Source organism: Pleurodeles waltl, chromosome 2_2 (assembly GCF_031143425.1).
Source record: "Pleurodeles waltl isolate 20211129_DDA chromosome 2_2, aPleWal1.hap1.20221129, whole genome shotgun sequence".
Taxonomy (NCBI): domain Eukaryota; kingdom Metazoa; phylum Chordata; class Amphibia; order Caudata; family Salamandridae; genus Pleurodeles; species Pleurodeles waltl.
Window position 1 is genome coordinate 205,442,425 of NC_090439.1, and position 26,739 is coordinate 205,469,163.

Sequence of the window (26,739 nt, forward strand, 5' to 3'; positions counted from 1 at the left end):
AAGGCGCCATAGCTAGTTAGTTTCAAAGTCTCTATCTGCAATATTGCCTATGGTATTCCGGGGTTGTTTTTTTTCTTAAAAAGGAATTATTTGGTCAATTGAACCTCCCTCCCCAATAGCTCTGGTGTCTCTGCTATGATGGTGTATTCTGCTGCAGTAAATGCCTCCACATCAGCAGGTCTTGCTCTAGTCTGGTCTCTGCTGGAGGAGTCCACCATTAGTAACATGACTCTGGATGGATGAACTCCAAGTGTGAAGTAAACCAGGCTACCATCTGGCATAACATGAATGGTCCTATTCAATTTTGCCATCACGTCTCTACCTAGCAAATTCACTGGGTCAGCTGGTGAGAACAGTAAGCAGCTGTCAGTATGTCTGCCCCACAACTTCAATCACTACTGGTTTGGTAAAAGGAACCCTTCCAACTTCCCCAGAGAATCCCTGTCTGTCCATGGATCTGTTGGAAATCGGGAGTCCGCCCTTTTTAATACAGGATTTTGTTGCCCCAGTATCTATGAAGAATGCCTATCTCTGGTCATTAATGAACACCATCACAGTGGGTTCCTCATCTGGCCTGTGTGTCACTGACAAGCCTAGACACATAGAAATACTCAGCGGGCACCCTCATTGTGCATATCCTCCTGCTTCACCTGAAAAGGATTTCCTCCCCCTCACAGCCACCCTTCCTTGTCCATTTTGGGGTGGGAATACCGTGGAGGGTACTTCATAGTTCTGCTGAGGCAGTCCTTGCTGCGCTTGGGCATTCCTGGTGCCTGCACATTTTGCGAGGGTATCTGGCACACATATGTGATCTGTGGATTCTGCTGTGACTGCACTGTCATATTTCCAGATGGACCATAAATTCTCATTCTTTAATTTTGCTCATCCCACCTCTTCATTTTACAGTCTCTAATAAGGTGCCCACAACTCTGACAATAAAATGCCTGATCCCTTCTTGGAGGACCCATACTACCTCTACTCTGCCTTGCCCCCCTCTACTATTTCCTTGCATCCTTATATCATCTTACTGCTGTGGGTATTGTCGTTGAATGGCCCCTGGAACAGTTCCCACAGATATTGCAGTCATCTCAGTGGCTTCTCCCACTTCAGCACTGTAGGAGGCTGGCCTGGCTCATAGTGGGTACCTGATGGTACTTACACCTTGTGCAAGGTCCAGTTGTCCCTTGTTAGTAGATTAGTAGTGTTCTAGCAGCTTAGGCTGATAGAGGGAGCTATAGCAGAGCAGCTTAGGCTGAACTAGGAGACATGCAAATCTCCTGCTATACCACTTATATCATATAGCACTATAATCATAAGAATAACAATACTAAGAGTTACTAAAAAATAAAGGTACTTTATTTTAGTGACAATGTGCCAAAAATATCTCAGAGGATATACTCCCTTAGGAGGTAAGTAAAATACACAAAATATACACACAATCCAAAATCAGGTAAGTAAACAGTTAGAAAAGTAGTGTAAACACTGTAGAATACAATAGGATGCAATAGGCCTAGGGGCACCACTAACCATATACTAAGAAAGTGGAATGCAACCACTTAGGGACCCCAGGCCTAGTGTAGTGTGTAGAGAGTCGCTGGGAGTGTAAGAAAACACTGAGGGTGTCCAAGATACCCCACCCCAAGACCCTGAAAAGTAGGAGTAAAGTTACCCTACTTCCCCAGAAACACACTAAAGTCGTGATAGGAGATTCTGCAAAGACAACAACTGACTGCAAAGCACTGAATACGGATTCCTGGACCTGAGGACCTGCAAAGGAAGGGGCCCAAGTCCAAGAGTCACGAAAGTGTCCAGGGGCGGCAGGAGCCAACTAAACCCCTGGTGAAGGTGCAAAAGGGCTGCCTCTGGGTGGAAGAAGCTGAAGATTCTGCAACAACGGAAGATGCCAGGGACTTCTCCTTTGCACAGAAGATGTCCCACGGCGTGCTAGAGGATGCAGAGTTGTTTTCATGCAGAAAGACTGCAAACAAGCCTTGCTATCTGCAAAGGTCGCGGTTGAAGAAAATGGGTGCTGCCTGGGCCCAGGAAGGACCAGGAGGTCGCCCCTTGGAGGAGGAGACAGAGAGGGCGCTTAGCAGCATAGAAAGCCCACGCAGAAGCAGGCAGCACCTGCAGAAGCACTTGAACAGGCGTTCAAGAAATCTGAGCACGGCGGTCGTCTCAACACTACAAAGGAGGGTTCCATGAAGCCGGTGGTCAACTCAATGTGTTAAGCAATGCAGGATGGGTGCTGGAGACCTGGGCTATGCTGTGCACGAAGTATTCCTTGCAAAAGTGCACAGAAGCCCCAGCAGCTGCAGTTCACGCAGTACACAGGATTACTGTCTGGTGTGGGGAGGCAAGGACTTACCTCCACCAAATTTGGACAGAAGGACTTCTGGACTGTCGGAGTCACTTGGATCCAGGTCCTGTGTTCCACAGACTACGTTTGTCAAGATGAGAGGGGACCCAGAGGACCGGTGATGCAGAGGTTTGGTGACTGCGTTAGCAGGGGGGAGATTCCGTCGACCCACAGGAGATTTCTTCTTGGCTTCCAGTGCAGGGTGAAGGCAGATAGCCCTCAGAGCATGCACCACCATGAAACAGTCGAGAAAGCCAGGAAGTTTAGGTGCTACAATGTTGCTGGTAGTCGTCTTGCTACTTTGTTGCGGTTTTGCAGGCGTCCTGGAGCTGTCAGCGGTCGATCCTTGGCAGAAGTCGAAGAGAGAGATGCAGAGGAACTCTGGTGAGCTCTTGCATTCGTTATCTGAAGAGAAGCCCACAGGAGAGACCCTAAATAGCCCTCAGAGGAGGATTAACCACCTAACCAGGTAAGCACCTATCAGGAGGGGTCTCTGACATCACCTGCTGGCACTGGCCACTCGGAGGCCTCAATTGTGCCCTCACACCTATGCATTCAAGATGGCAGAGGTCTGGGACACAATGGAGGAGCTCTGGGTACCATCCCTGGGGTGGTGATGGACAGGGGAGTGGTCACTCCCCTTGCCTTTGTCCAGTTTCGCGCCAGAGCAGGGGCTGGGGGATCCCTGAACCGGTGTAGACTGGTTTATGCAAGGAGGGCACCATCTTTGCCTTTCAAAGCATTTCCAGAGGCTGGGGGAGGCTACTCCTCCCCAGCCCTTAATACCTATTTCCAAAGGGAGAGAGTGTAACACCCTCTCTCAGAGGAAATCCTTTGTTCTGCCTTCCTGGGACTTGCCTGCACAGACCCCAGAAGGGCAGAAGCCTGTCTGTGGGTTGGCAGCAGCGGTAGCTGCAGTGAAAACCCCAGAGACCTAGTTTGGCAGTACCCGGGGTCCATGCTGGAGCCCCAGGGATGCATGGGATTGGCACCCCAATACCAGATTTAGCATAGGGGGACAATTCCATGATCTTAGACATGGAACATGGCCATATTTGGAGTTGCCATTGTGAAGCTACATATAGGTATTGATATATATGTAGTGCGTGCGGTTAATGTTGTCCCCGCACTCACAAAGTCTGGGGAAATTGCCCTAAACTATGTGGGGGCACCTTGGCTAGTGCCAGGGTGCCCACACACTAAGCAACTTTGCACCTAACCTTCATTAGGTGAGGGTTAGACATATAGGTGACTTATAAGTCTCTTAAGTGCAGTGTAAAATGGCTTTGAAATAATGTGGACGTTATTTCACTCAAGCTGCAGTGGCAGTCCTGTGTAAGAATGGTCTGAGCTCCCTACGGGTGGCAGAATAAATGCTGCAGCCCACAGGGATCTCCTGGAACCCCGATACCCTGGGTACCTAGGAACCATATACTAGGGAATTATAAGGGTGTTCCAGTGTGCCAATCAGAATTGGTAAAATAAATGGTCACTAGCCTGCAGTGACAATTTTAAAGATAGAGAGAGCATAAGCACTGAGGTTCTGGTTAGCAGAGCCTCAGTGACACAATTAGGCACCACACAGGGAACACATTCAGGCCGCAACCTATGAGCACTGGGGGCCTGGTTAGCAGGGTCCCAGTGAGACATATGAAACACACTGACAGATAGTGTTTTCACTATGAGCACTGGGGCCATGACTAGCAGGATCCCAGTGAGATAGTAAAAACACCCTGACATATAATCACAAACAGGCCAAAAGTGGGGGTAACAAGGCTAGAAAGAGGCTACCTTCCTACAAGCACCTTCCATTGCTCCCTTCTTTGCTAACTTCTGCTGCATCAACTCGGTTGCCACTTTCTCCGCTACTTCCTGTTTGCTTTTCTCCTTTTCCTGCTTCTTTTTGCAAAAATGGATGATGTGTGCTTGAATTTGAGTCCAGTTCTTGGCTACCAGTGCCACTATGTTATCTAGGCTGTCCTGTACATCATAAAGCAATCCTTTGTTAACTACATTATAGAATAACACGGCATTACCTCCTGTCAGTTTCCAGCCCTGACCCACTGCTTGGGTCCACTTTTCTTCCATTGCATTTTTTTACTGTGCGGAATTCTCTTTCGGTTGCATAGACTGAGTTATGAATGATCCGATGTCTGGTCTATCGGTGTACATTTTCCTCAGCAGATCCCACACTACAGATCTGATCAGATTAAATGGCGATCCATCACACCTGGTGTCAGTGAGGATCACATTTATAACTCCTGCTTTTTGAAATACTGTGTTTCATCCCCCATGAGGAAATAAGCAGACTTTTTACATCCCCTGCTGCCTGGGTGATGCCTGCAGATTGCCTCTTATATACTCTGATCTATTTCCCTGCTGCCTCTGTCAGCAGTGGCAACTGTTTTCTGAGGTTTTCTTGTCCATTTGTGGCCACAGAACATAATGTTGTGCCCCAGGGCACTTATGTATCAGGGGCATCTGATGTAAAGGGTTGGTGACGTGCTGGGGATGGTGCTGTCTGGCCTACTTCTGCCATATGCGCAGACATTTCCTCATGTAAGGGAAGTCCCATTCTAGATCACCCTCACTATAGAGAATGCAGTCTTCAGCATTTGCCATGTCCTGTTGGCACTCAATTTGTGGGCGGGTCTGTTAAAGAGAGTCATCTGTCCTCTACCCTCGCTTGATTCCTGGGTCTGGTTGGCCATGGGTGCTTTAGCATTATAGCCGCTCAAGCTCTGTAGCTCGCAGCTTCCTGCTTCTAAGGGAGCGCATCTTGTGCTCCTCCTCTTGTATGAATTGGGTTAGTCAATCTCCATGTACCCCTCCTGCAATGTAGGTCAATGAGTGGTCTTTCTTGGGGACTGTAAATATGGTGACTCACTTGTTGGTTTGGAGGAGTTCACCCATGCTTTCCACACAATGGCGTATGGATTCTATTGTGTCTGCTAATTCCCCCAAACTCCTCTGAGGTTGCCCTGTACAGTCATTGTCATACCCTTCTCTCCTTACTTCACTTGTCTCTCTCTTGTCCTCACTGTGTGATAGCCAGTCCCGCACACTATCTGGTGAGACTGCTATGCCCCCCTTCTCCTTCTGCCAAGGGGACAAACTACTTTCAGTCCTTCTTTGTTCCTGTTCCCTACCTCGAGATACAGGTTGTCCCATCTTCTCTACAGCCCCATGCACAGTCATTCCACACTGCCTTCCCTGCATCCCTTTGCTGTGGGGTGGACATTCAACTCCAAATTACTCTACCTGAAAGTGTCCCTTTTCTGAAGCAACCACAACATTGCTGATGAAATATGCGATTGATCATTGCTATCCCTTGAACTCTGCTCTTTGCTTTTTTCCTCTTGGGGAAAGGTAGGGTCTAGATGCAGTACGAACTGTGCCTCTAATTTCCCTGCAAATTGTGGATCCCATATCCTAGCTTGCTGTCTAGGAGTGCTTGCCCTCTTTGGTTTTGGTATTCGTGGGGTCACCTTGGGCATTGCTTTAGGGGAGTGCGAAGGGGTTTCAATTTTAGGGTTTTCGAATCCTACTGCTTCTTCTTGCAGCTGCGCTAATGGGTAGATGCAGGGCACTGTGGGTGTAGTGCTTTTAGGGTCATATGGGGGTGGGGGAACAGATGGGGTACTCGAGGTCTTTTCCTGTGAGTAATCTTTTGAGTCTTCACAAAATAATTTCCATAACGCTAAGGTGGCTTCCATTTTCTTTAATTTGGCTCCTGCATATTTACTTTAAAGTAACAACATGCTCAATTGCTCTATCATTGAATGTTCCTTCTTCTGGCCAAGGGTACGTATGCTTTTGGGTGGATTTAAATCACTCCTGGTTATACTTTTGTAATTTCTTTCTGTCACTGGGTAATACCTCCTGCATATGTTGCAAGGGGGTCTCCATTTTAAGGTGTTTTTAAATATTTTACCTTTTCTCCCACCAGATTTCAGTAGACTCGCACAACCTGTCTGGTGGGAAATAATGTTGTTAACTTTTCTACTTTAGCGTTGTTACAATAGTCTTTCAGTTTTTAGTTTGTCTACCAACTCTTATGGGACACATTAAAGTATACTTTTACTTGCAATGTACATTTGAAAAAAAAAAAAAACAGTTTGCATTTTTATTCAACACAATCACCTTCAGTCACTCAACAAACCAAACTTCAATTAAAAAAACATATTGCATGTGGTGCCCTTCTGGCTTTACAAATTCTCAAAGACATATAGGGGGTCATTACGACCCTGGCGGTTGATGGCGAAGTGGCGGTTTTACCGCCAACAGGCTGGCGGTAAAAAATGTGGAATTATGACCATGGCGGTTACCGCCATGGTCATCTGCCACTTCTCTGATCAGACCGCCATGGTGGAGACGACCGCTGGGCTGGAGACTTGTGTCTCCAGCCCGGCGGCCATCACACTACAGCCGGCGGGATCATGACCCGGCTCACCGCCATGGATTTCATGGGGTTTGGAAACGCCATGAAATCCATGGCGGTAAGCACTATCAGGGAATTCCTTCCCTGGCACTGATAGGGGTCTCTCCCACCCCCGAGTCTGTCCCCGACACCCTCCACCTCCCTGCCACCCCCAAAGGTGGCAGGACCCCTCTACCCACCCCTACCCCCAACATCACAACACAGACACACACCCGACACGCATGCAGATACCACCAACACACATTCCCGCACACACACAAATAAACATGCCAACAGACACACACAGTCATACACGCACACCCACATTCAGACATACAGGCAGACATCCATACAGAAATACAGACACGCACACATTTCCATTCACACTACACCCCCGCATGCATGCATGCACTCACACCCCCCCTCTACATACTCAGACGCACACCCCCATGCACGCACACAACACACAACGCCCCCCTCCCCTAACGGACGATCAACTTACCTTGTCCGTTGATCTTCCGGGAGGGGATGGGATCCATGGGGGCTGCTCCACCGCCAGCACCCCGTCAACAGAACACCGCCACGCCGAATCACGTAATGTGATTCGGTTGGCGGTGTTCTGTTGAGGTGGAGGTGGAGCAACCTCCACTTTCCCGCCGACCGCCAGTATGGCTGCTGGCGACTCTCCGTCCGGAAAAGGACGGAGGGCTGCCAGCAGTCATAATTCGCAGAGTGGAAAACCGCCACCACTTCAGCACGGCGGTCCCTCGGCTGTCTTGTAAAAAAGACCGCCGAGAATGAACTGACCCCCATAATTTCCTCCATGCGTCGGACTGGATCCAGAGATTTTTCTTCGAGCAGTACCACTGCGCCCCGTCAGGTGGCGTCGGTCAACTCCACGGGCGGCGTTGGCATTGTGGTCGCCGTGATGAGGTCGCGGTCATATATAGACGCCACCCTGGCGCGATGACAACAGTTCTTTTATTTCCACGCCAGCCTACGCGCAGATCCGAGAGAATAGCTACCCCTAGTCATTTTTTGACTAACTGCAACACTTTTGTTGAATACTTTTTGGCGAGTTTTGGATGCATCAAGGGATGTCCAGGAAGACCAATTTTAAACCCTGCGACTCCTGTCACCAAATGATGTCAGTGACAGATCCGCAACTCTTCTGCCTTTGATGTCTTGAGCGCGACAACAACCCGAAGTCGTGCTCCGAGTGTCAAGCCATGAACCCGAAGGCTTTGAGGGAGGGGCCCCTAAAGCTCATGGCAACCCATCACCCGACTCTGCGTTGCTCCCTGTCTCGTTAGAGAGGAAGGCCACGAGACTGCTCGCAGAGTCATCACCACTCCTCTAAGTCCAAGTACTTTAGATGATCGCGTCACAAGAAAAAAAATTCAAAGAAGTCCAAACGTTCTTCAACTTCATCCCGTTGCTTGGACGACGCAACGCTGGTAGAGCGTCAATGCTCTGGGCCTCTGCCTTCGGAGCCTGCGTCTGGGTTCGCTACGCACCTCCCTGACACTCTGGGAGCCGGTGCCACCCCTGCCTTGCCCAGTTGAAAGAGTTCTAGGAGGCCATATGCCTCATCTCTCGGCAGACCGACCTGTCCTCTGCACTTTTGGGCCCAGGAGAGTCGGTGAGGGCCCCCTCGGGTTCCACACCTCCGGCTTAGGCCTCCACTCCGGGGACGCCCGCAATCAACGTCGATCCTATACTTATCCCCGACGACCCGGAGCTGGACTTATTCTGTTTTCCACGGGCTCTTCTGGGCCTAGGACTGATCCAGACCTTTCTTTCTATGGGTACGGATGTGGGGATAGTGTAGAGGGGTCATTAGATCCTTTAAAATACCAGCTTGACCCTGGCATGGACTGGGTTCAGGATTTGGATGGTGCTAGCGAACTAGATACTTCTCCTGACACTGGCATGCTTTCTTCCCCTTACTGTGGCTATGGAGGAGGAGCTTCATACTCTATGGTGGTAAGAAGGGCTGTTGAGGTTTTGAACCTCGAGCTTCCTTCTGTGGAGGTCAGGACTCACCTCCTGACTGAGGTGCTTCAGCCTGGAGCTTCCAGTCTGGACCCCTCCTACCCTTTAATGAAGCCCTTACGGACATCGTACTGGGTACCTGGGTAATTTTGGGAAGACCATTTTGTTTCGCCAGTCTAGCGCTGCGGTCCAGGAACACAGCATGCCTTTTGGGCTGATACGTCCATACTCCCTGGGATAGGGTTGCACAAGTGCTGCCTCAAGTCCCGGAGGAGGCCTGGGCATTTCTCTCCCAAGCGGTTACATACAGGAGAGATGCACCAAAGTTCATGATTTGTTGTGGACTGGATACGACCAACTCACTAGATAGATTGGTTGCAGTGGCCTTGAGGCGCCACGCCTGGTTGAGGAAGTCTGGCTTTTCAGGGAATGTCCAGCAATCTTTAATGGACATGCCCTTTGATGGCACCCCCTGTTCAAAGAAAAAGCAGACTCTGCGTTTGAACGCTTTAAGGACTCCCGGGCTACGGCTCTGTATCTGGGCCTCGTAGCTGTTCCTCGCCCGAACAGTCCACTTGTCACCCCTTTCATAACTATGGAAGGGGCACCCAAGCGTGTTCATTTCCACCCGGCCACCGAACCACACATGCTTCACAGCCTCTGCATGGCCACGGATGTGGAATCCCACATGCTTGTGGATCAGGGAGCCAGTGGTCCACCCAGTCCACCCCCTGCCCCCTCCTCTGCCTCCAAGCATTCTGTTTGTACATCTGGGACCACTTGGCAACAGGATCCGCCATCACCTGCCCCACTGGGAATCCATCACCTCGGACAGGTGGGTGTTGCAAATTGTCCAAAGAGGCTACTCCCTCCCCTTCAAGACTTCCCCACCGGCCACGCCGCCATCGTTCAATCATTGGTGGAGGATTATTTGGCACTTCTCTGCGAGGAAGTCAAGGCTCTCTTGGCCAAGGGAGCCATAGAGAGGGTGCCTGCTCCAGAAGTAGGTCATGGTTGTTATGCCCGCTACTTTCTGGTGCCCTGTAAGGACAAGGGCCTTTGCCCTATCTTAGATTTTCAGTCCCTCAATCTTTTCCTCAACAAGAAGTTCAAAATGCTCACTCTGTCTGCCCTGGAGACTGGTTGGTAGTGTTGGACTTGTAAGATGCCTATTTCCACGTTCCCATCCTGCTGGCCCACAGACGTTACCTGCGATTCGTGGTAGGTCACGAGCACTTTCAGTTCACCGTGCTCCCCTTCGGCCTTACCAGCGCCCCTCGGATGTTCACGAAAGTGATGGTAGTGGTTGCAGCTTCCAGGAACGTAGCCTCTTGCTATTTTAGTTACCTCCACTTTTTGCCTGTTTCTCAGTGTGTTTGACTGTGTTCACTGGGATCCTGCTAACCAGGACCCTAGTGATTTGGCTCTCTGCTTCTAAACGTGGTTGCTGAAAAACCTTTTTGTAGGAAGCTGCCCTGGTGTGTGGTAGGTACTTACACCTTATACCAGGTCCAGGTATCCCCTCTTAGTGAAGTGTAGGCAGTTTCTAGAAGCCAGGCTCTCTAGAGGTAGCTGTGGATGAGCAGCCAAGGCTTATCTAGGAGTCATACAAAGCTCATGCAATACCACTGTAGTCACACAACAGATATACACAAGAAAGAAAACACTCTGTTGTAGAAAAATAAAGGTAATTTATTTTTGCCACAAATCACCACAAAATACTAGACCAGTGACCCACTCTTAGGAGGTAAGTAATACACTAAATATATACACTAGCAATCATAAATAGGCATAGGAAGGGTTAGAAAACACTGCAAACAGTAATAACCAGTAGTGACCCAAGGGGGAGCACAAACCATATACTAAGAAAAAATTGAATGGGAACAAGGTACCCCCACCTAGGTAAGTTAAATGTGTAGAGGGGAGCTGGGAGTACTAGAGAACCATAAAGGTAAGTACCACAGTACCCCCAGCGACCAGGAATGCAGGAGTAAAACACTGGATTTTCCACAAACCACGGAAAAGGAGACACCCAGAGTAGACTGCAAGAAAACCAGCGTTGGATTCCTGAAGAAAGATGACTTGTGGAGAGAGGGGACCAAGTTCAAGAGTCACAGTGGAGTCCAAGAGGAGTAGGATGTACTAATCACCCAGCTGTGGATGCAGGAGTTGGTTGACTGTACTGAAGAACAGGTCAGCACTGCAGCCCAGGAGAAGAGTTCCAGATGGATGCAGAAGATGTCCCACGCTGGAAAGAAGATTGCAGACAGGTGTCGGTGCAAGATTTACACCAACAAGCCTTGGCAAAGGCAAACTCCCAGTTAGAGGAAAAGAGGTGCTGCCGGGGACCAGCAAAGCCCAGGAGGACTCAACCCAGGAGGGACAGCCACAGGGGACCCTCAGCATCACAGAAAGTCCACAGGAGCAGAGTCAGCACCCAAAGGAGTCTCAAAGGACGGGGACACAGAAGTCGCAGAAGGAGCCCACACAGCACTACAAAAGTGGATCCCACACCGCAGGAGAACCACACAGGAGGCTGTGCTTTGCAGGATGGAGTGCTGGGGGCTGGAGCTACACGTCACCTGGAGATCCCTTGGAGGAGATGCAAAGAAGCCTTGGCAGCTGCAAGAGACGTAGTGCATGGGGATGCTGTCCTCCGTGGGAAGGCAAAGGTTTACCTCCACCAAAGTTGGACAGCCGGCAAAGAGGACTGCTTCGGACAACCACCAGTGATGCAGGAGAGGGGAGCCACGCAGCCGGTCATCGCTTGTCGTAGGTGCCTGCGGTTGCAGGGGAGTGGCTCCTTCACTCCAAGGGAGATTACTTTTTCTTGTGCAGGCTGAAGGGTTGCAGTCTTCTGAGGATGCTGGCGAGGGAACTGTTGCAAAGCTGGCAGGAGCCCTGGAAACAATGTTGCTGAAGAGTAATTACTTCTTGGAAGCAGCTTGTCGGGTCCTGGAGCTTCCTGTCGCGGTCCCGGGGCCCAGAAGTTGAAGCAGAGGTTGCAGAGGAGTCCTGCTGGAATCTTGCAAGAGGAATCTGAGGCCCCATCCAAGAGAGAGACCCTAAATAGCCCTGAAAGGGGGTTTGGTCACCTAACCAGGTAAGCAGCTATCAGGAGGGGGCTCTGACGTCACCTGCCTGGCCTGGCCACTCAGATGCTCCCAGAGTTCCCTGCCAACCTTAGAAACAAGATGGCAGATCCCAGGGACCCTCTGGAAGAGCTCTGGGCACCACCCCTGGGGTGGTGATGGACAGGGGAGTGGCCACTCCCCTTTCCATTGACCAGTTTCGTGCCAGAGCAGGAACTGGGGGGGTCCCTGAACCGGCGTGGACTTTTCTATGCACGGAGGGCACCAAATGTGCCCTTCAAAGCAAACCAGTGGCTTGTGGAGGCTACCCCTCCCAAGCCAGTCACACCTATTTCCAAAAAGAGAGGGTGTTACCTCCATCTCCTAAAGGAAATCCTTTGTTCTGCCTTCCTGGGCTTGATCAGATCAAGCAGCAGAAGGGCATAAACCTACCTGAGGGGTGACAGAAGCTGGGCTGCCCGGAAAACCCTGTAGGACTGGTGTTAGCAATGCTGGGGGTCCACTAGGGAGCCCCCAGAGTCCATGGAATCATACTTCTAATACTTGCAACAGTATTGGGGTATAATTCTGACATGTTTGATACCAAACTTGCCCAAGTTCGGAGTTACCATTAGGTAGTGACCAATGTCCAGTACACGTGTAAAACGGCGTCCCTGCACTCACAATTCCAGGAAAATGGATCTTGAGTTTGTGGGGGCACCTCTGCTAGTGCAGGGGTGCCCTCACACAGGTACCTGCACCCTGCCCTCTGGGCTGAGAGGGCCTACCATAGGGGTGACTTATGGTGACCTGGTGTGAAAACAGGTGCATGCACCTGTCTCACCCAGGCTTCAATGGCAGGCCTGCAGAACCCTTTGCATGGTCTCCCTATGGGTGGCAGATTAACTGCTGCAGCCCATAGGGTTTCCCTGGAACCCCAATGTCCTGGGTTCCATATACTAGGGACTGTGGGATTTGAACTTGGTCCTTACATATCTCGTGTGCTCCTTTCAAGCCGCTCCACAACTGTCCTCTGCAGCTCTTGGCTCTTAAAGCTGCCTTCTTGATTGCCATCATATATGCTCGCAGGGTGAGTGAGCTCCAGGCTTTCTTCGAAGCCACCATTTGGAGCTGTCCTTCCTGACAAAGTAGTGCTTCGTACCAGGGCTTCCTTCCTTCCCAAAGAGGTGACACCTTTTCATGAAGGTCAGTCATTCACATTGCCTACTTCTTATGCACCCCCACATCCCTTTCATGAGGAGGAGAGGCTCAATTGCCTTGATCCAAAAAGAGCATAGGCATTCTACCTCAGTCGTAACAAAGATTTCCGGGTGGACATTCAATTCTTTGTGGGTTATGTGGGTGCGAAGAAAGATAAGGGCGGTGTAGAAGAGAACCATCTCGCGATGGGTAGTCCTCTGCATCAAGATGTCTATGCTTTGGCAAAAAAGCAACCCCCTGAGTGTTAGTGTGCTCATTCCACCAGAGAAACTGCTACTACCACAGCATTAGCACACATAGTTCCAGTCCTGGATATCTGCCAGGCAACGACATGGGCATCCCTGCACACGTTCACTAAACATTTCTGCTTGGATAGTCAGGTCCGCAGAGACGGCTACTTCGGCCGTTTGGTCCTGCAGGACTTTTTGGTTTGACCTTAGTTCGCAGCCCACCACCGGGGATGGTATTGCTCAGGTATCTATTCTAAGGTAAGGAATTTGCAACTAGTAGTCTCTATCAGATGAGCAAGTTACTTACCTTCGGTAAAGATATATCTGGTAGGCATATTCTAGTTGCAGATTCCTTACCGACCTGCCCATCCTCCCAGCTCTGCAAACTGATTTTTAGTGACACGAACTTCTCTTTAAGGGCCCTATTTTTGGCACACCATTCTCAGTGTTCTTCATGCCTCCGCTCTACTGGCATGGAAAGTCGTGAAAAGAATCTGACGTCAGTGCGCCGGGGTGGCGCCTGTATACAACCGCAACATCATCACAGCAACAACAACACCCCCAAAGTCGACCGACACAACCTGAAGGCGCGCAGGGATACTACTCGAAGAAAAATCTCCAGATCCAGTTTGACGCCTGGGGGAAATTCTGAGGTAAGGAATCTGCAATTAGAATATGTTTCTATCAGATATATTGTTACCAAAGGTAAGTAACTTGTTCTGTCTGCTGATTGAGCAACACATGTACACAATCCTTCAACAAAAATTTTAAAAAACAAATTGCCTGCAGTACCATTTTGGCCTTATAAATTCACAAAGACACATTTCTGCTGATTTAGCAACATTTACGCAACCCTTCAAGAATAAAAAACAAATTGCATTTGGTACCCTTCTGGCCTTATAAATTCACAAAGACTTATATTTCTGTTGATTGCGCAACACATGTAGGCAATCCTTCAGCTAATAAAAAAAACAAATCACTTGTATTACAGTAACCTCTGCGTTTAGTATTGTGGAGAGGAGCGCACTTATTTAGAACGTGGATCGTGGTTCGATTTGTCCTCACCTTTAAGTGTACGGCAGTCCCCAGAGCCTTCGCAACCCCAGTGCCCAGGGAGAACTTCAGTTAACTTGGCTTCTGCTCACCTCATCAAGTTTGTGCGCACTGCTCTCTCTGCAGCGGGGGACAGGTGTTCTTCCAGCACCAGCCTTCAGCTGGAGGCACAAAGCAGCACTGGCTCCCCAACTGTTACACAGTGAACTAATACACTCTCCTGACTCAGAAATTACCACGCAGACTCCTCTTGGCAGTTCCAAAGACAGTATTTACTAACTGTTGTGACGGGGAAATAAACACTGCAGATTGCACCTCAGCTCTGCCCGACCTGCCATCTATGGTTTTTCTCAAATACATGTTCATAGAGAGGCCTTTTTATACAAATCAGTACGATATTTTATAACACATAATTAACAATAGATAACTTGCAAGTTTACAGCTTAATATGGAAAACACTCAAAAACATGTGATCCCGAATTCATAAGTTGACATTACTCGCTCTTTATTGTACATTCAACAAAGGTTTATGGTCTAGCATTCTTTGACCTATGAATGCATATGTGCTCTTTTGTAAATGTAATATATTTGAAGTGTGTGCTGACAGCATTGTGTGTCCAAGACTCTCGAGTGCTCGGTATTTGGTTTCTTCCCTGCACCCATTTTAATTCATGCACCTGTGTGCTTTGGGCTAATTCACTTATCTGCCCAATGTCTAATCACTCCACGATGTGTCTGTTGGCACGGAGAGTGTGCCGAGAACTTGTGTGCTAATGCCATAAATGGCTGAAGGTTGGTCAGACGTGAGTTGGACTTTAACAGATGACCCTTTCATGTAGTGTGCTTATTCTTTTTTTTAAACTTTTTCTACAACAATCTGGATCAGCACCATCACTTTCATGGTGATATGGGGCAAAGAAGAACCAAAGGTGCCATCTAGTGGCGTGGGGCACTGCTATGAAAAATCTACAGTTCCAGACAGGCACTTGGGGAATATTGTAAGTTGAGAAATCTGCAGTTAGAATATTCACCAGGAAAAGCATTACTGTATGTAAGGACGCAAAACGTATTCTTGACGTTCAGAAACCTTCGATTCCCTTGAAAAACTCTTTTTGAGATCACTCTCTCTGCACTCAGCTTGGGTGACCATATGCAGAAACTGTACTGATCTTGCCATTCTGTACTAAGCCATCCTCCAGAGTCCAAATTATCAAACTTACCACAGACACCTTTGACATTTGTAGAGGTACGAGATATGGCTGCCCACTCTCCCCATTAGTTTTCGTAATTGCCATGGAAACGCTTGCGTGTTGTTGTAAGTGATGCACTTACCAAGAGGGCCACAATTTGTAGTAGGAAGGGTGCTCCTTTCCATGTGGGCAGATTTTGTTTTTTTGAATTATCTGTGAGAGACCCTCACCTGAATCTTCCTAATATAATTCCGAAAATCATACACAGTAGTTACTCTGCCCTCTCTATAAACTGGAAGACGTCCGAAATCGCCCTCACTCTAGCCTTTGTGCCCTCATGCTCAAAAATCCAAAACAGTGGTATGGAGTTGTGAAGCAGTTATTAGAGAAAATGACAAAATGCTGATGAATTAAATGTCTGGACTGATCTGGAGGATATTGCTGCTACTGTCAGTTCCAGGAATGTTTCCTTCCTTTCAGGGAACAATGGTATCTTGATCTGTCTCGCAAATTGTAACATCAGGTTTCTCATCCCAGAGAACTTTAGCAGTCTCTGCAACCTTGAACTCCCCACCTTTCTGGCACACATTGAATAGAATTCTTCACGTCTCGTGCCAAGATTTTCGCTTGTCAGGCATTACTGTCAGTTAAACTAATACACAAAATACGCCTTTTCTCTAGCTACTGAAGCCTTGGAACACACCTGAAAGAACACACTAACTAAACAAAGAATGCATTTCAGAATCAAGGCCTTTAGTCAGTTAAGTTACCCTGACATTAACTAAACATTTAATGTGCATTTCAAATACATGGTTATACCTGCACACGTTAACTTTTCAGATTAACATTAACTTGGAGAAGAGGAATACAATTTTCTTCTATAAATGCAGCTTAAAGAATAAATACAGCACGTGAATAATGAATACATATAAGCACTTTTTATGAACATTAATATGCATGTTATGAAACTTCAGTCTTTCAGTGATTGCATTGTGTTAATGAATTTTAACATCCATCTACAGTAATAATATTAAGACACACCATAAAGATGATGCCAAATGTAAATGCGTAATTTGTGCAGTGATTACATGTAGGGAATGCAGTGTAAAGTTATGCTACTCCAATAATATGATACTGGTACAGTACGTTGGATTTACCAACCACACGTTAGTCAACTTTTAGCTTTGTTTAGTCTATCATGACATGGTGCATAGTAACGTCCCAATCTTTTTGCTCACTATATAGTTCCATTATACATTTTACCAATTTGCATATGGATCAACGTGTCCAACACATTCAGTGCCAATCAGTCCGGCACTGCTATATGGTGATTATAAGACCGAGAAAAAACGTAAAAGAATGTGAACCCTTGTTTAAAACAAAAAAAGTACCAGACTGGTACCTGTGTTTAGTTAACCATTCAGTTAAACTTAGTTGCATCTACAGTAGTAACAGATATATTATGCAGGCAGGGGCCATATGCTGCACAGGTCATCAGGGACATCTTACCACGTCATCCCCACATAAAGCACTAACTTGTTAGGCCCCAAATTATTATGCACAATTTTTCTATTTCACATTTAAACTTTCACAGTGCCATATACACTACTATGTGCAGGTTGCATTAAGTGTTGAGGGAGGTAATTTGTCACCCTTATTTATTTCACCCAATTTGGTCAATAAATTGACACACTGGTCTGGCGGGTAAAGAAATAAGACTGTTGGTGGGGAGTATCGCTCACTGCCAAAATGAGCCGATCCATTTCAGAAATATTCCTTGGCATACAGTGGGCTTTCTGCCAACCTACAGGAGGGTAAATTATGGGTAAATTACCCAATCTTACTCATTTGGGGGCCATAGAAGGACTATAGAGCCTTTAAGTTTGGGGAATAAGGCCTGATGCCTCATCGGTCTTGCCACTCTGGTGTGTAATGGACTTTCTGCACCCTATCTCTCTGGGTAGGGCCGATTGGGACTAGAACCTCCTAATTTCTTCTCAGGAGTACCAAAGGGTGGGGGGGGCATGAAAGGGCTATCGAGCCTTTGGGTTTGGGGACTAAGATGCCTCATCCGTTTTGCCAGTCTGGTGTGTAATGGGCTTTCTGCACCCCATCCCCATGGGTAGGGCAGATTGTGGCTAAAACCTCCTAATTTCTTGTCAGTGGTACCAAACAACTGTTGTGGGCTATAGTGATTACCATACAGCGTGATGCCTGGATAGTCTGTGAGGGAAGCTTTTTCCCTACAGCTGAAAAGTTCTCAAAAAACAGATGCAACAGGAGAATTTTTCTGGTTTCAGTGAGAGGAAGAGACGTTCACGTCCTCGGCACTGATTAGGTAGTGTGGAAGACAGGAGTATTTCATCCTCCGCACTGAAGCAGTTAAACGGATAAAACGTGTTGAAATGGTCTAATTCCAAAAGAATATGACTGTTTGAAATCTGTCCAGTGCTCTCCGCCATTTAGAGAGATAATAATTATCATTTAGAAATCGCTGCAGTTTTGTCATCCAATAACTGGCAGAAAAAATACTGTAACTACATTTTGTTTACATTAACTTTCTTGTTTTTGATTCCTTTTGTTATACTAGTTTACACTGTACAACACTGAGACCTTATTGTAATCAAATATATTATTATTATTTTTACAGATGAAATCTGTGGCACATTTGCCTTGGAAGGCATTCACATACAAAGTAAGTAATCCTTATTCAGTCGTTGTTTTGAAGGATCTCTTTCATAATTGCAGAAATGTTAGCCCTGAAACGGGATGGCCTAAAAAGCAACCTTCTTCATCACTTAGGTCTTGAGGATGGAATCCTTGTATGCTCGTCATGACTTAAAGCTACTGTAACTTGTAAATATGTTCCTTTGTGGCTTCATATATTCTGTTTTAACAGTCTTTTAGTGTAATTTGGGTTTCTGCTGCTATGTAGTGTCCTATAGGCGCCCTCCCTGTTGTTATTTCTCAAACAAGTGACGTTAAGGACTGAACTTCAGACATAACATAAATGGCATCGCGAATCTGCTCCCCCTGCCCCACTCTCTCCAGTACCCAATGCCCCACCCAGCAGCTTCAGCAGGGAGTCATAGTGCTGCTGGGCAGGTTTGGTTTGGTAATCTGGGTCATACACATTGATTAGATCTTTAGAAGCCCCTTTAATTTGCTGACAACAGGGTCAGTTTAAAGGCTGCTAAAAGTGTCAATGCCGCTGTGATGATGAAACTCTTTTAGTAGGACACCTAATACACATATTCCCTCTATGGCATGAGCAGTGGCATACAATTGGGGGTCAAAACTGACTACAGTAGAACATTTAGCATCTCGTTCCTCACTAGACCTTCTATTTCCCACTTGTTTTCACCTGAATGGGCTTAGATCACTGCCTCTCTCCTTTCACACTGGTTACTGGTAACTTAATGCAAACTCAGTCTTCATTATTCAATGGAATTGTCTTAGTCATTCGTCAAAACATTTTCTCTCACCACACTTCTAGCAATGCCATTCATCCTGGACGCAATCTTGAATTAGGATTTCTTGCTACAAGTACTTCAAATGGAACTAATCCTGTAGTGCTAGGACGTGTCAGTCTATGAAATCACACATTCTGCTAAAATAAATGTTCCCTTCCATTCCTACATTAACACCTATAACAGTACTTTCCTTCAACGTTTTGTTCACTTTCTCAACTAAACTATTCAGTTCTGGATTGTACAATGACAACAACTTATGTGAAATACCATTCTTACTGAAAAGTCCTAGCATTCCTTCTGAAACCACTTGCATCCCGTTATAGTTATATTTTAATTTGGGGAAACATTTGCCTATAAAAATTCATTAAAAAAAATGGATTGCTGTAGCTTTTGAGATGTTGTGATTGCCTTCACGGTCCTATATTCAGGCCATGTAGAAGAAAAACACTGTAAAACCAGAATATACAACGCTACTGATCCCATGTCACTGACCCATGATATCTAGCCTCACTTTTTTCTTAGGTATCTGTGGCAGAATAATTGCAGCTTAATTACTGGTTGTCATTCCTTAAGTACTTTATTGGACTGCTCAACTCCAAACGCTCCCATATAACCCTTGAGTATCTATATCTGTGTCAAAATTCTTCTCTTAACATTTGATATATTCTGGCATTTCCACAATGGTTTCTATGTGATCATTCCGTGTTTCTGCCCCTTACTGATTCAAGTAGAATAATCTGACTATCTTTTTACACAATACCATCTTTTGTCTACAAGTCATAGTTAACATCCGAAACTTTTCAGTCTTTTACTTTCCTTTTTTGAGGCCATCCAACTTCTAACTTCTACAGGCAAAATAAACGTAAATCTTTATTCTCTCACTTGGCTTCCTGCCTCCACTCCTTGCTGATCACTGCCCCATTTACTTCTGAAACAGCAAAAGCATTTCATCCTTTCACGTATTCCCTCTTACTATCCAACACCTTCCAATCTAAGCAACATGCCACTTTAGTTTCTAACCCCAGAATGTACCTCAGCTTTTACTTATGTATCTTCTATTGTGATACACATTTTCATATGCACATCAACACACTGTCTAAACCTCTGTTTTCTAATACTCCCTTTAGTGGCTTGTAGTCTGTTAAAGCAACGAATTCCTTGCCCTGTAAAAAAAAAAATATATATATATCTTGAAATTGTCAAGGCTACAGCTAGCACATCCTTCTTGGTAACACTGTACCTTACCTGAGCACTCTTCAAGAATCTATATGCAAATGCAGAGCTAAACAAGTTACCTCTCTCCTCCTCCTGGGATAAGCTCTCCTTCTATCCAAACTTCATCGATGTTAGTGGTTAATACACATTTTTCTTGTAATCAGGTTGTCTCAACAAATATCCTTACTTAACTTCCCCTTCAATAGCTTAAATCCACTCTCAGATTCCTCAGTTCAATCAAAGTGGCGCCTTTTAAGGTTGCATTCTAGTCTGGTTTGCTAAAGACATATTGGGGACATCCAGAAAGCTGACATAGGAATTCATTCTGCCTGTTTCTTGCCTTTGGCTTTGTGATGTCTAACTCATATTTTCTTGTGTTCTATTTGCTGGCTTTATTTGTTGTAGGCTCTCCAGCCTGAGTTTGTACCTTCCCTTACCCAAACCTTATTTACAGTATCTTTCTGTAGGAAAGTACCCTCTTTCTTGGCATGGTTACCCCCATTTCCTGCCTTGTGTCAGTGTGTTTAACTGTGTTCACTGAGATCCTGCTAAGCAGGGCCCCAGTGATTATGCTCTCTCCCGTCTAACTTGGTAACTTCTACCATTTTCACCCCACGTTTGGTATACTGGCGCCTCCATGTAAGTCCCTAGTATATAGTACCCAGGTACCAAGGGCATTGGGGAACCAGGGGATACCCATGGGCTGCAGCATGCATTATGCCACCCATGGTGATCCCAGGCAAAGTGTTCTGCAGGCCTGCCGTTGCAGCCACTGCATCAGATCATCCCTGTGGCAGGCCCTCCTAGCCCAGAGGGCAGGGTGCAAGTACCTGGGTGTGAAAGCACCCCTGCACTAGCAGAGGTGTCCCCACGAACTCCAGGGCCATTTTCATGGACTTAGTGAGTGTGGGGACTCCATTTTATGCATGTACTGGACATAGGTTCATTTACATCTCCTTCATTTTCACCTGGAGGCAAGCTCTCATATACACCCTGCCTTTAGGACTTAAAAAAAAGCATGGGTAGCGAAACACATTTATCCATATGCATATTTGTTGTGCTTCTAGTATGTTGATAATGCATGAATACTTTTTCCCATTTTTGCCACCTCGTTGTAGGTCCACCTGGAGGTATTAAAAAAGACTGGTGTCCTTGCACACTCTGCATGTTGAATGAAGAACACACTCCCAATACAGCCTACTTACAGACACAAACTGCATTGTTGGAGCACTCATACCTGATAACCCCCAATCACACACTCCAAATTTCTAATACACTATTACTTAACTTAGTGCCTGAACCACAGACACTCTCTACGCCATTACTGTCCCTGGGCCAGTGTCTCCCATTGGAAAGGTTAATGATGATCATCATTTGTCAGTTGCTGGTGTTAAGGGGACAAAGTTCTCCCTTCTTAGTTGGAATATAGCAGGACTTTTAGCTAAATTTACTGGTGTTTCATGGCAACGGTTTGTGAAGAAGCTTTACGTTATTTGCCTTCGAGAGACCTGGGAGTGTGAAAATAACTTCCATATTGAGGGATATTTAACCTATTTTATACTGGCAATTCAATCTTCTTTAGGCCGAGCAACAGGGGGTATGATCATGTATGTGTCCGTCAGGCTTGGCGGAGGGTCAAAGAGTTAGGATTAAGCAACCCTTATACTGTGTACAAGCCCTTAATCTTATACTCCTGGGGTTTTTAAATTGATTTTTATTAAACTTTTATAACGCTAAGATGTGGTCATCAGCTACCTCTTACATATATAATTTGTCCATTTATTTAGCTTCACTGGGACGTAAATTGAGAGGGAATGAAGCTAATTTGCTGTTGGTAGGTGATTTTAATATTTACCGATGCGGGCTGGAGAATGTTAATGGGTTGCTCTTGAAGTGTGGAGCATAAACAGGAGGGAATTGAACTTGCGGCGCTTTTGAGCAACTGTAATTTAGGGCACACCTTGGATATGATCTTGGTTCCCCAAAATGTGGTATAGGTCCTAACTTTTTTAGGGAAGGACTGTGCCTCCATTATTGATTGTTTTTATATCTTCTGCTTTGCAACCTCTGATTAACCGTTTTGAAATTGTAAGTCACCCTTTTAGCGTCCATAACCCTCTTGTGATAGAGCTGAGGGGCTTTGGGGGGAGGGGGCGTTCATAAAAATGACACCTAATCATGTGTTATCCCAGTCCAGGCCTCGGGGAAGAAGGATAAGATGGTCTCTGGTGGATCATGACGCTTTTGTAACATCTTTATTCTGTAGGTGTGCTACAGAGTTCAAGGTATGATTGGAGCCTTCCTCTTTGGATAAAGCGCTCCTGAGCAACTTTATAGCTGTGTCAGCCCAGATCAATACCTTACTTACCACCTGTAGGAATAGACCAATGACTCAGCCCTCAAAATGGTTTGATACCCCTTGTTCAAAGGTGCCACAAAATCTGAAATTCCCAATTTACGGAACAGCCTAAAAACCCTGAGAAAGTGAAACTCTGCCATCGGAAATATAAGGATGAGATAAACAGGAGGAAGGGGGAATTAAGGAAGAAAGCTTGGGAGGGCTTGACTCTAGCTAGCACTATAAAAAATAGCTCTGTGTACTGGGGAATAGTTAATCAGCCTAGCTTTGCACCGGAGAATACCCCCGTATATGCCATCACATATTAGCAGAGGACGGGGTAGCTCATTTTGAGAAGATCTTTAATTGTTCTTCGGTCGATATGAGCGATCAGACTGAAGTAGTCCTTTTGAAGCCCAACTTGGTATTTAACCTGGATGACGTATTAGGGGCTTACCAGGAACAAGGTCCCTGGCCATGATGGTATTCTTCGCCCCCTCCACCCTTGACGTGTTCCTGGGTCTGGGGCTCAATTTTAACATTAGTGTTAAAGGCGGCAGTGAGAAAGGGCCCTGTGGCTTCCTGGTCTTTATCTACCATGATTCCCATTTTCAAAAAGGGGGACAGGAGTAGCCCAGGATGCTACAGACCTATCTCCCTCATCAACTCTGTTATGAAGGTCTTGGACAGGTTACGTTCCTGAGCGGAGGAAAACAACATCATAGCAGGAAGCCAATAAGGGTTCCAACAAGGAAAGTCAGCTATAGATCAGTGTACACATCTTTTCCTTGTAGCCAGTAAATATACCATTGACCGTTCGGAGAACATGTACCTCGCCTTTATGGACATCATGTCTGCGTTTGATTGGGTTAATAGGAAAAACTGTGTGGGATTATGCTTGAAATGGGAGTGGATCATAATATTGTCTCCTTTCTGTGTGACCTGCACTCAGATAGAGAGGAGGCGGTTAGATATTCAGTTGACATGGACTGCACAGAGAGGATTAGAACTAGTCGTGAGGTCTGACAAGGATGTATTTTGGCCTCGTTTTTGTTTTTTTCTGTATATAAAAGGCCTTGAGAAGGCATTAGTGGCTGTCAAGTCTGATTGTCCTCAAATTGGCTCCCGTTCGTTGCCACTTGCCAATGATGCAGTCTTGCTGGTGAGAACCACATATGAAATGCAGAAATTACTGCATACCTTTGAAGCCTTTATGGATAAACTAGATCTTTCCCCTAATTTGGACAAAACTTTTATCATGGTGGTAGGCATTGAATCTCCCAAAGGGGCTCCCCTCTGGCCAAAACAGGGTCTTTTTCCTATTTAGGGGTCCTGTTTGATGTTTATGAAGCAAAATGTACCACTAGGACTTTGTATGGGAGTGAGTTGAGGGGATATTGTTTAGCAAGGGGGTAACAGGTTGAGGAGAATACATTTCTAAAACGTCTGCGCTGTATCCCGCATTGTACCTCTAATTTCGCAGTGCACAAGGAATTAAGGGTCAAGTACCTGTGTGACTCGATTGCTTTGCGGCCATTGCTATTTTGGGTAAACGTGTGGAGTAAGAAGAAGCTGGGATTAGATAGAGAGATGTGAAACCTTCAGTATTTTGGGCTGCAAGGGGATCTTTCTTAACCGTGATGGTATTGGTAAAAATGATTTGAAATGGGTGAAGGATTCCTATAAGGAGAGAGCTCGAGTACTTAGAGATGAGCTGTTTAAACCTTCTGTTCGTCAATATGTATTGACCACTACCACATGGGACATTGAGCCGTATCTAACAATGGTAAAGAATACCAAGGAAGGATGTCTTTTAACCTGGTTTAGGTTGAATTTGCTTCACCTGTCGTTAGCTTTCCTAGCAGATGTTATGATTCTTCAAGTTTGGGTCCTTGCAGCTGTGATGGAATTGTGGCACAGGACACACTACCTTTTATGTTTTTTGTTTTTTTTGTATTATAATGCCCCACGAACTTGTTTTATTCCTCCCCTGTTTAAGGGGGGGTCTTTAGGCAGGTGAGGCCTGCCTGGTTGCATTTACAAATGTTACCCGGGGCTTGGGTTATAATTAATGTGAGCAAATTCTTGTGTGCTGCTTACTCAATTCAGGGTACATTGCAGGGTGCTTTTTAGATGGGTTTTCACACCTTTTTAAGACTTATATAATGGTTTTTATTGTGATGTGTTGATATTGCTATGTATTATTGCTGTTTTTTTATGGTTGCAATTTTGTAATTGAAACAACAAACAAACACTACTCAGTGTAGGACTTCAAAGCCACTGTACATAAATGTGTGGGCAAAATTATTCCTTGAGATGATCCTAAAACCACCTCCGGTGCATACAGCAGACAAATGATACAGCACTGAGTAGCTAATGTTTAATTAGTCCAATTCTTCACTCATATTGTTAAAGGAACTTGGGGAGTCCTAGAATCATTCCTCCTTTAAAAAAAAAAAATCATTATTGGACAGTACTCAGAATGTCAAAACAGTGATACACACCCAGGACGTGTTGGACCTGATGCTGGTTCATGAAAGAACTCTGGTCTGCCATGTAGTACCAACAGAATTCAGACGAAGAGTGTACCCTAAAAATAACAGCAGCTTCTCGTTTGTCTAGGCAGCATATATGTGATGAGGGAACAATGCCTTTTTCACATGAGGTGTTGAAGCTTCAGCAGATTTGTCACAAACCAGCTGGTTTGAACGTTAACAGTTTCTGGCTAGGGGTGGATGGAACTTTTGGAGTTTCATTCCATTGAGTTATATAGAAACGCCACAAAATTTCGCAGAGATCCACCAACGGGTAGAAATCTGCATGTCACACTGCAGTTTAGCACCAGAAGTGCAGGCAGCTCTGATAAATCACGGCAAACGGCACCGTGAGAGCACGTGGCCATTCCAGTTGATTTTGCTACAGCTCATGTAGATAATATACTTGAGCGGCAGCAAATCTACTTTAGAAGCAGTCTTTTCACCGCAACAGCACACGTTACAAAATAGCACGAGAGGATGACAAATCTTGTGTGCTTTTCTGTAGCTTTGTGAGAAAAAATTCTGCCATGCAGCGATTAGCGGAATGTGACCAGAACTCCACATTACAAGAGTAACGAAGAGTCTTCAAATTCCGCGGGTGGAATGAAACATTCTACACACTCCTACTCCTGGCCCAAGAAGGCTGCTTAAGGTGAAATGCACTTGACCCAGTTAGAATCCTGTGCATCAGCTCATATTTCTGATACAACACGCATATGAAGATATAAAAGAAGACACCAAGTACAGTTGGCATTGTGCATTTTGATATATCATATAACTTTGAAAATTGTGCTTAGCAGCTAACATTCCATTTCATTGATGACCTGCGCAACTGGCACCTAATGGTAAGGACCTCTTCCTTTATGAATTCCCATAAAACATAGCAAACATGTTCAATATCTTGATATGTTGTATCAATATGTTGATATGAAAAGCACACCATGGACCAAAAAAGTCACAGCAGTTTTCCTTGAAATTGTATTGTATTGTATTGTAATAGTATTTATATAGCGCTTGCTACCCCTGACGAGGCGTCAAAGCGCTTTTCAGCTAGTAGCACGCTACTCCGGAACCCAGGAGGAATTGGTGGTGGATTAGTATAAAGAAGTATGAGTACAGTATTATTATTAGTTAATTTGAGCAGAGAATATGTGAGTTTGTTAGTTGGATTGACTAGAGTAATGGAGGGATAGAGGAGGGAAAGAATCCAGAAGTCTTAATTTCGTATTTATAGTAATAGGATGAGGCTTTGGATGAGTAAAGGGGAGCTGGAGGAGTGAAGAGTCAGTGGAAAGGGGTTAGGGAGATCATAGTAGCAGGAGGGGTTTTGGATGAGTCAAAGGTGAGATAAATGAGGGAGAATTTAGTAGGGTTAATTGGGAGATCAAGGTAATAAACAGGTTTGGGGTGTGCTAGATGTGGAATAGGAGGGAAGAGCTTTGGCAGGGTTATTTTGGAGATGAAAGTAGGAGAAACGGTTTGGGATGCGTCAGAGTGGGGATGGAGGATAGATTGATAAAAACATGACATATGGTGGTGGGTAGACAAATTAAAGCTTACAAGAAAGTAAATTTATATTATTTTTATTTATTTATTTTATTTATATCTATATACATTTTTTATCATTATTTGTAATT

The 26,739-nt window shown here is 45.8% G+C and overlaps 1 protein-coding gene across 1 annotated transcript in view; it reads left to right on the forward strand.

The window, feature by feature from the left end:
* The window catches only part of CLPTM1L (CLPTM1 like), a 1,089,711-nt gene that overhangs the window by 967,084 nt on the left and 95,888 nt on the right, over nucleotides 1–26,739 (forward strand). Inside the window, exon 15 of the mRNA XM_069219638.1 lies at nucleotides 18,190–18,234. Within this exon, the coding sequence (XP_069075739.1) occupies nucleotides 18,190–18,234 (45 nt within the window). The remainder of the gene's footprint in view (nucleotides 1–18,189; nucleotides 18,235–26,739) is intronic.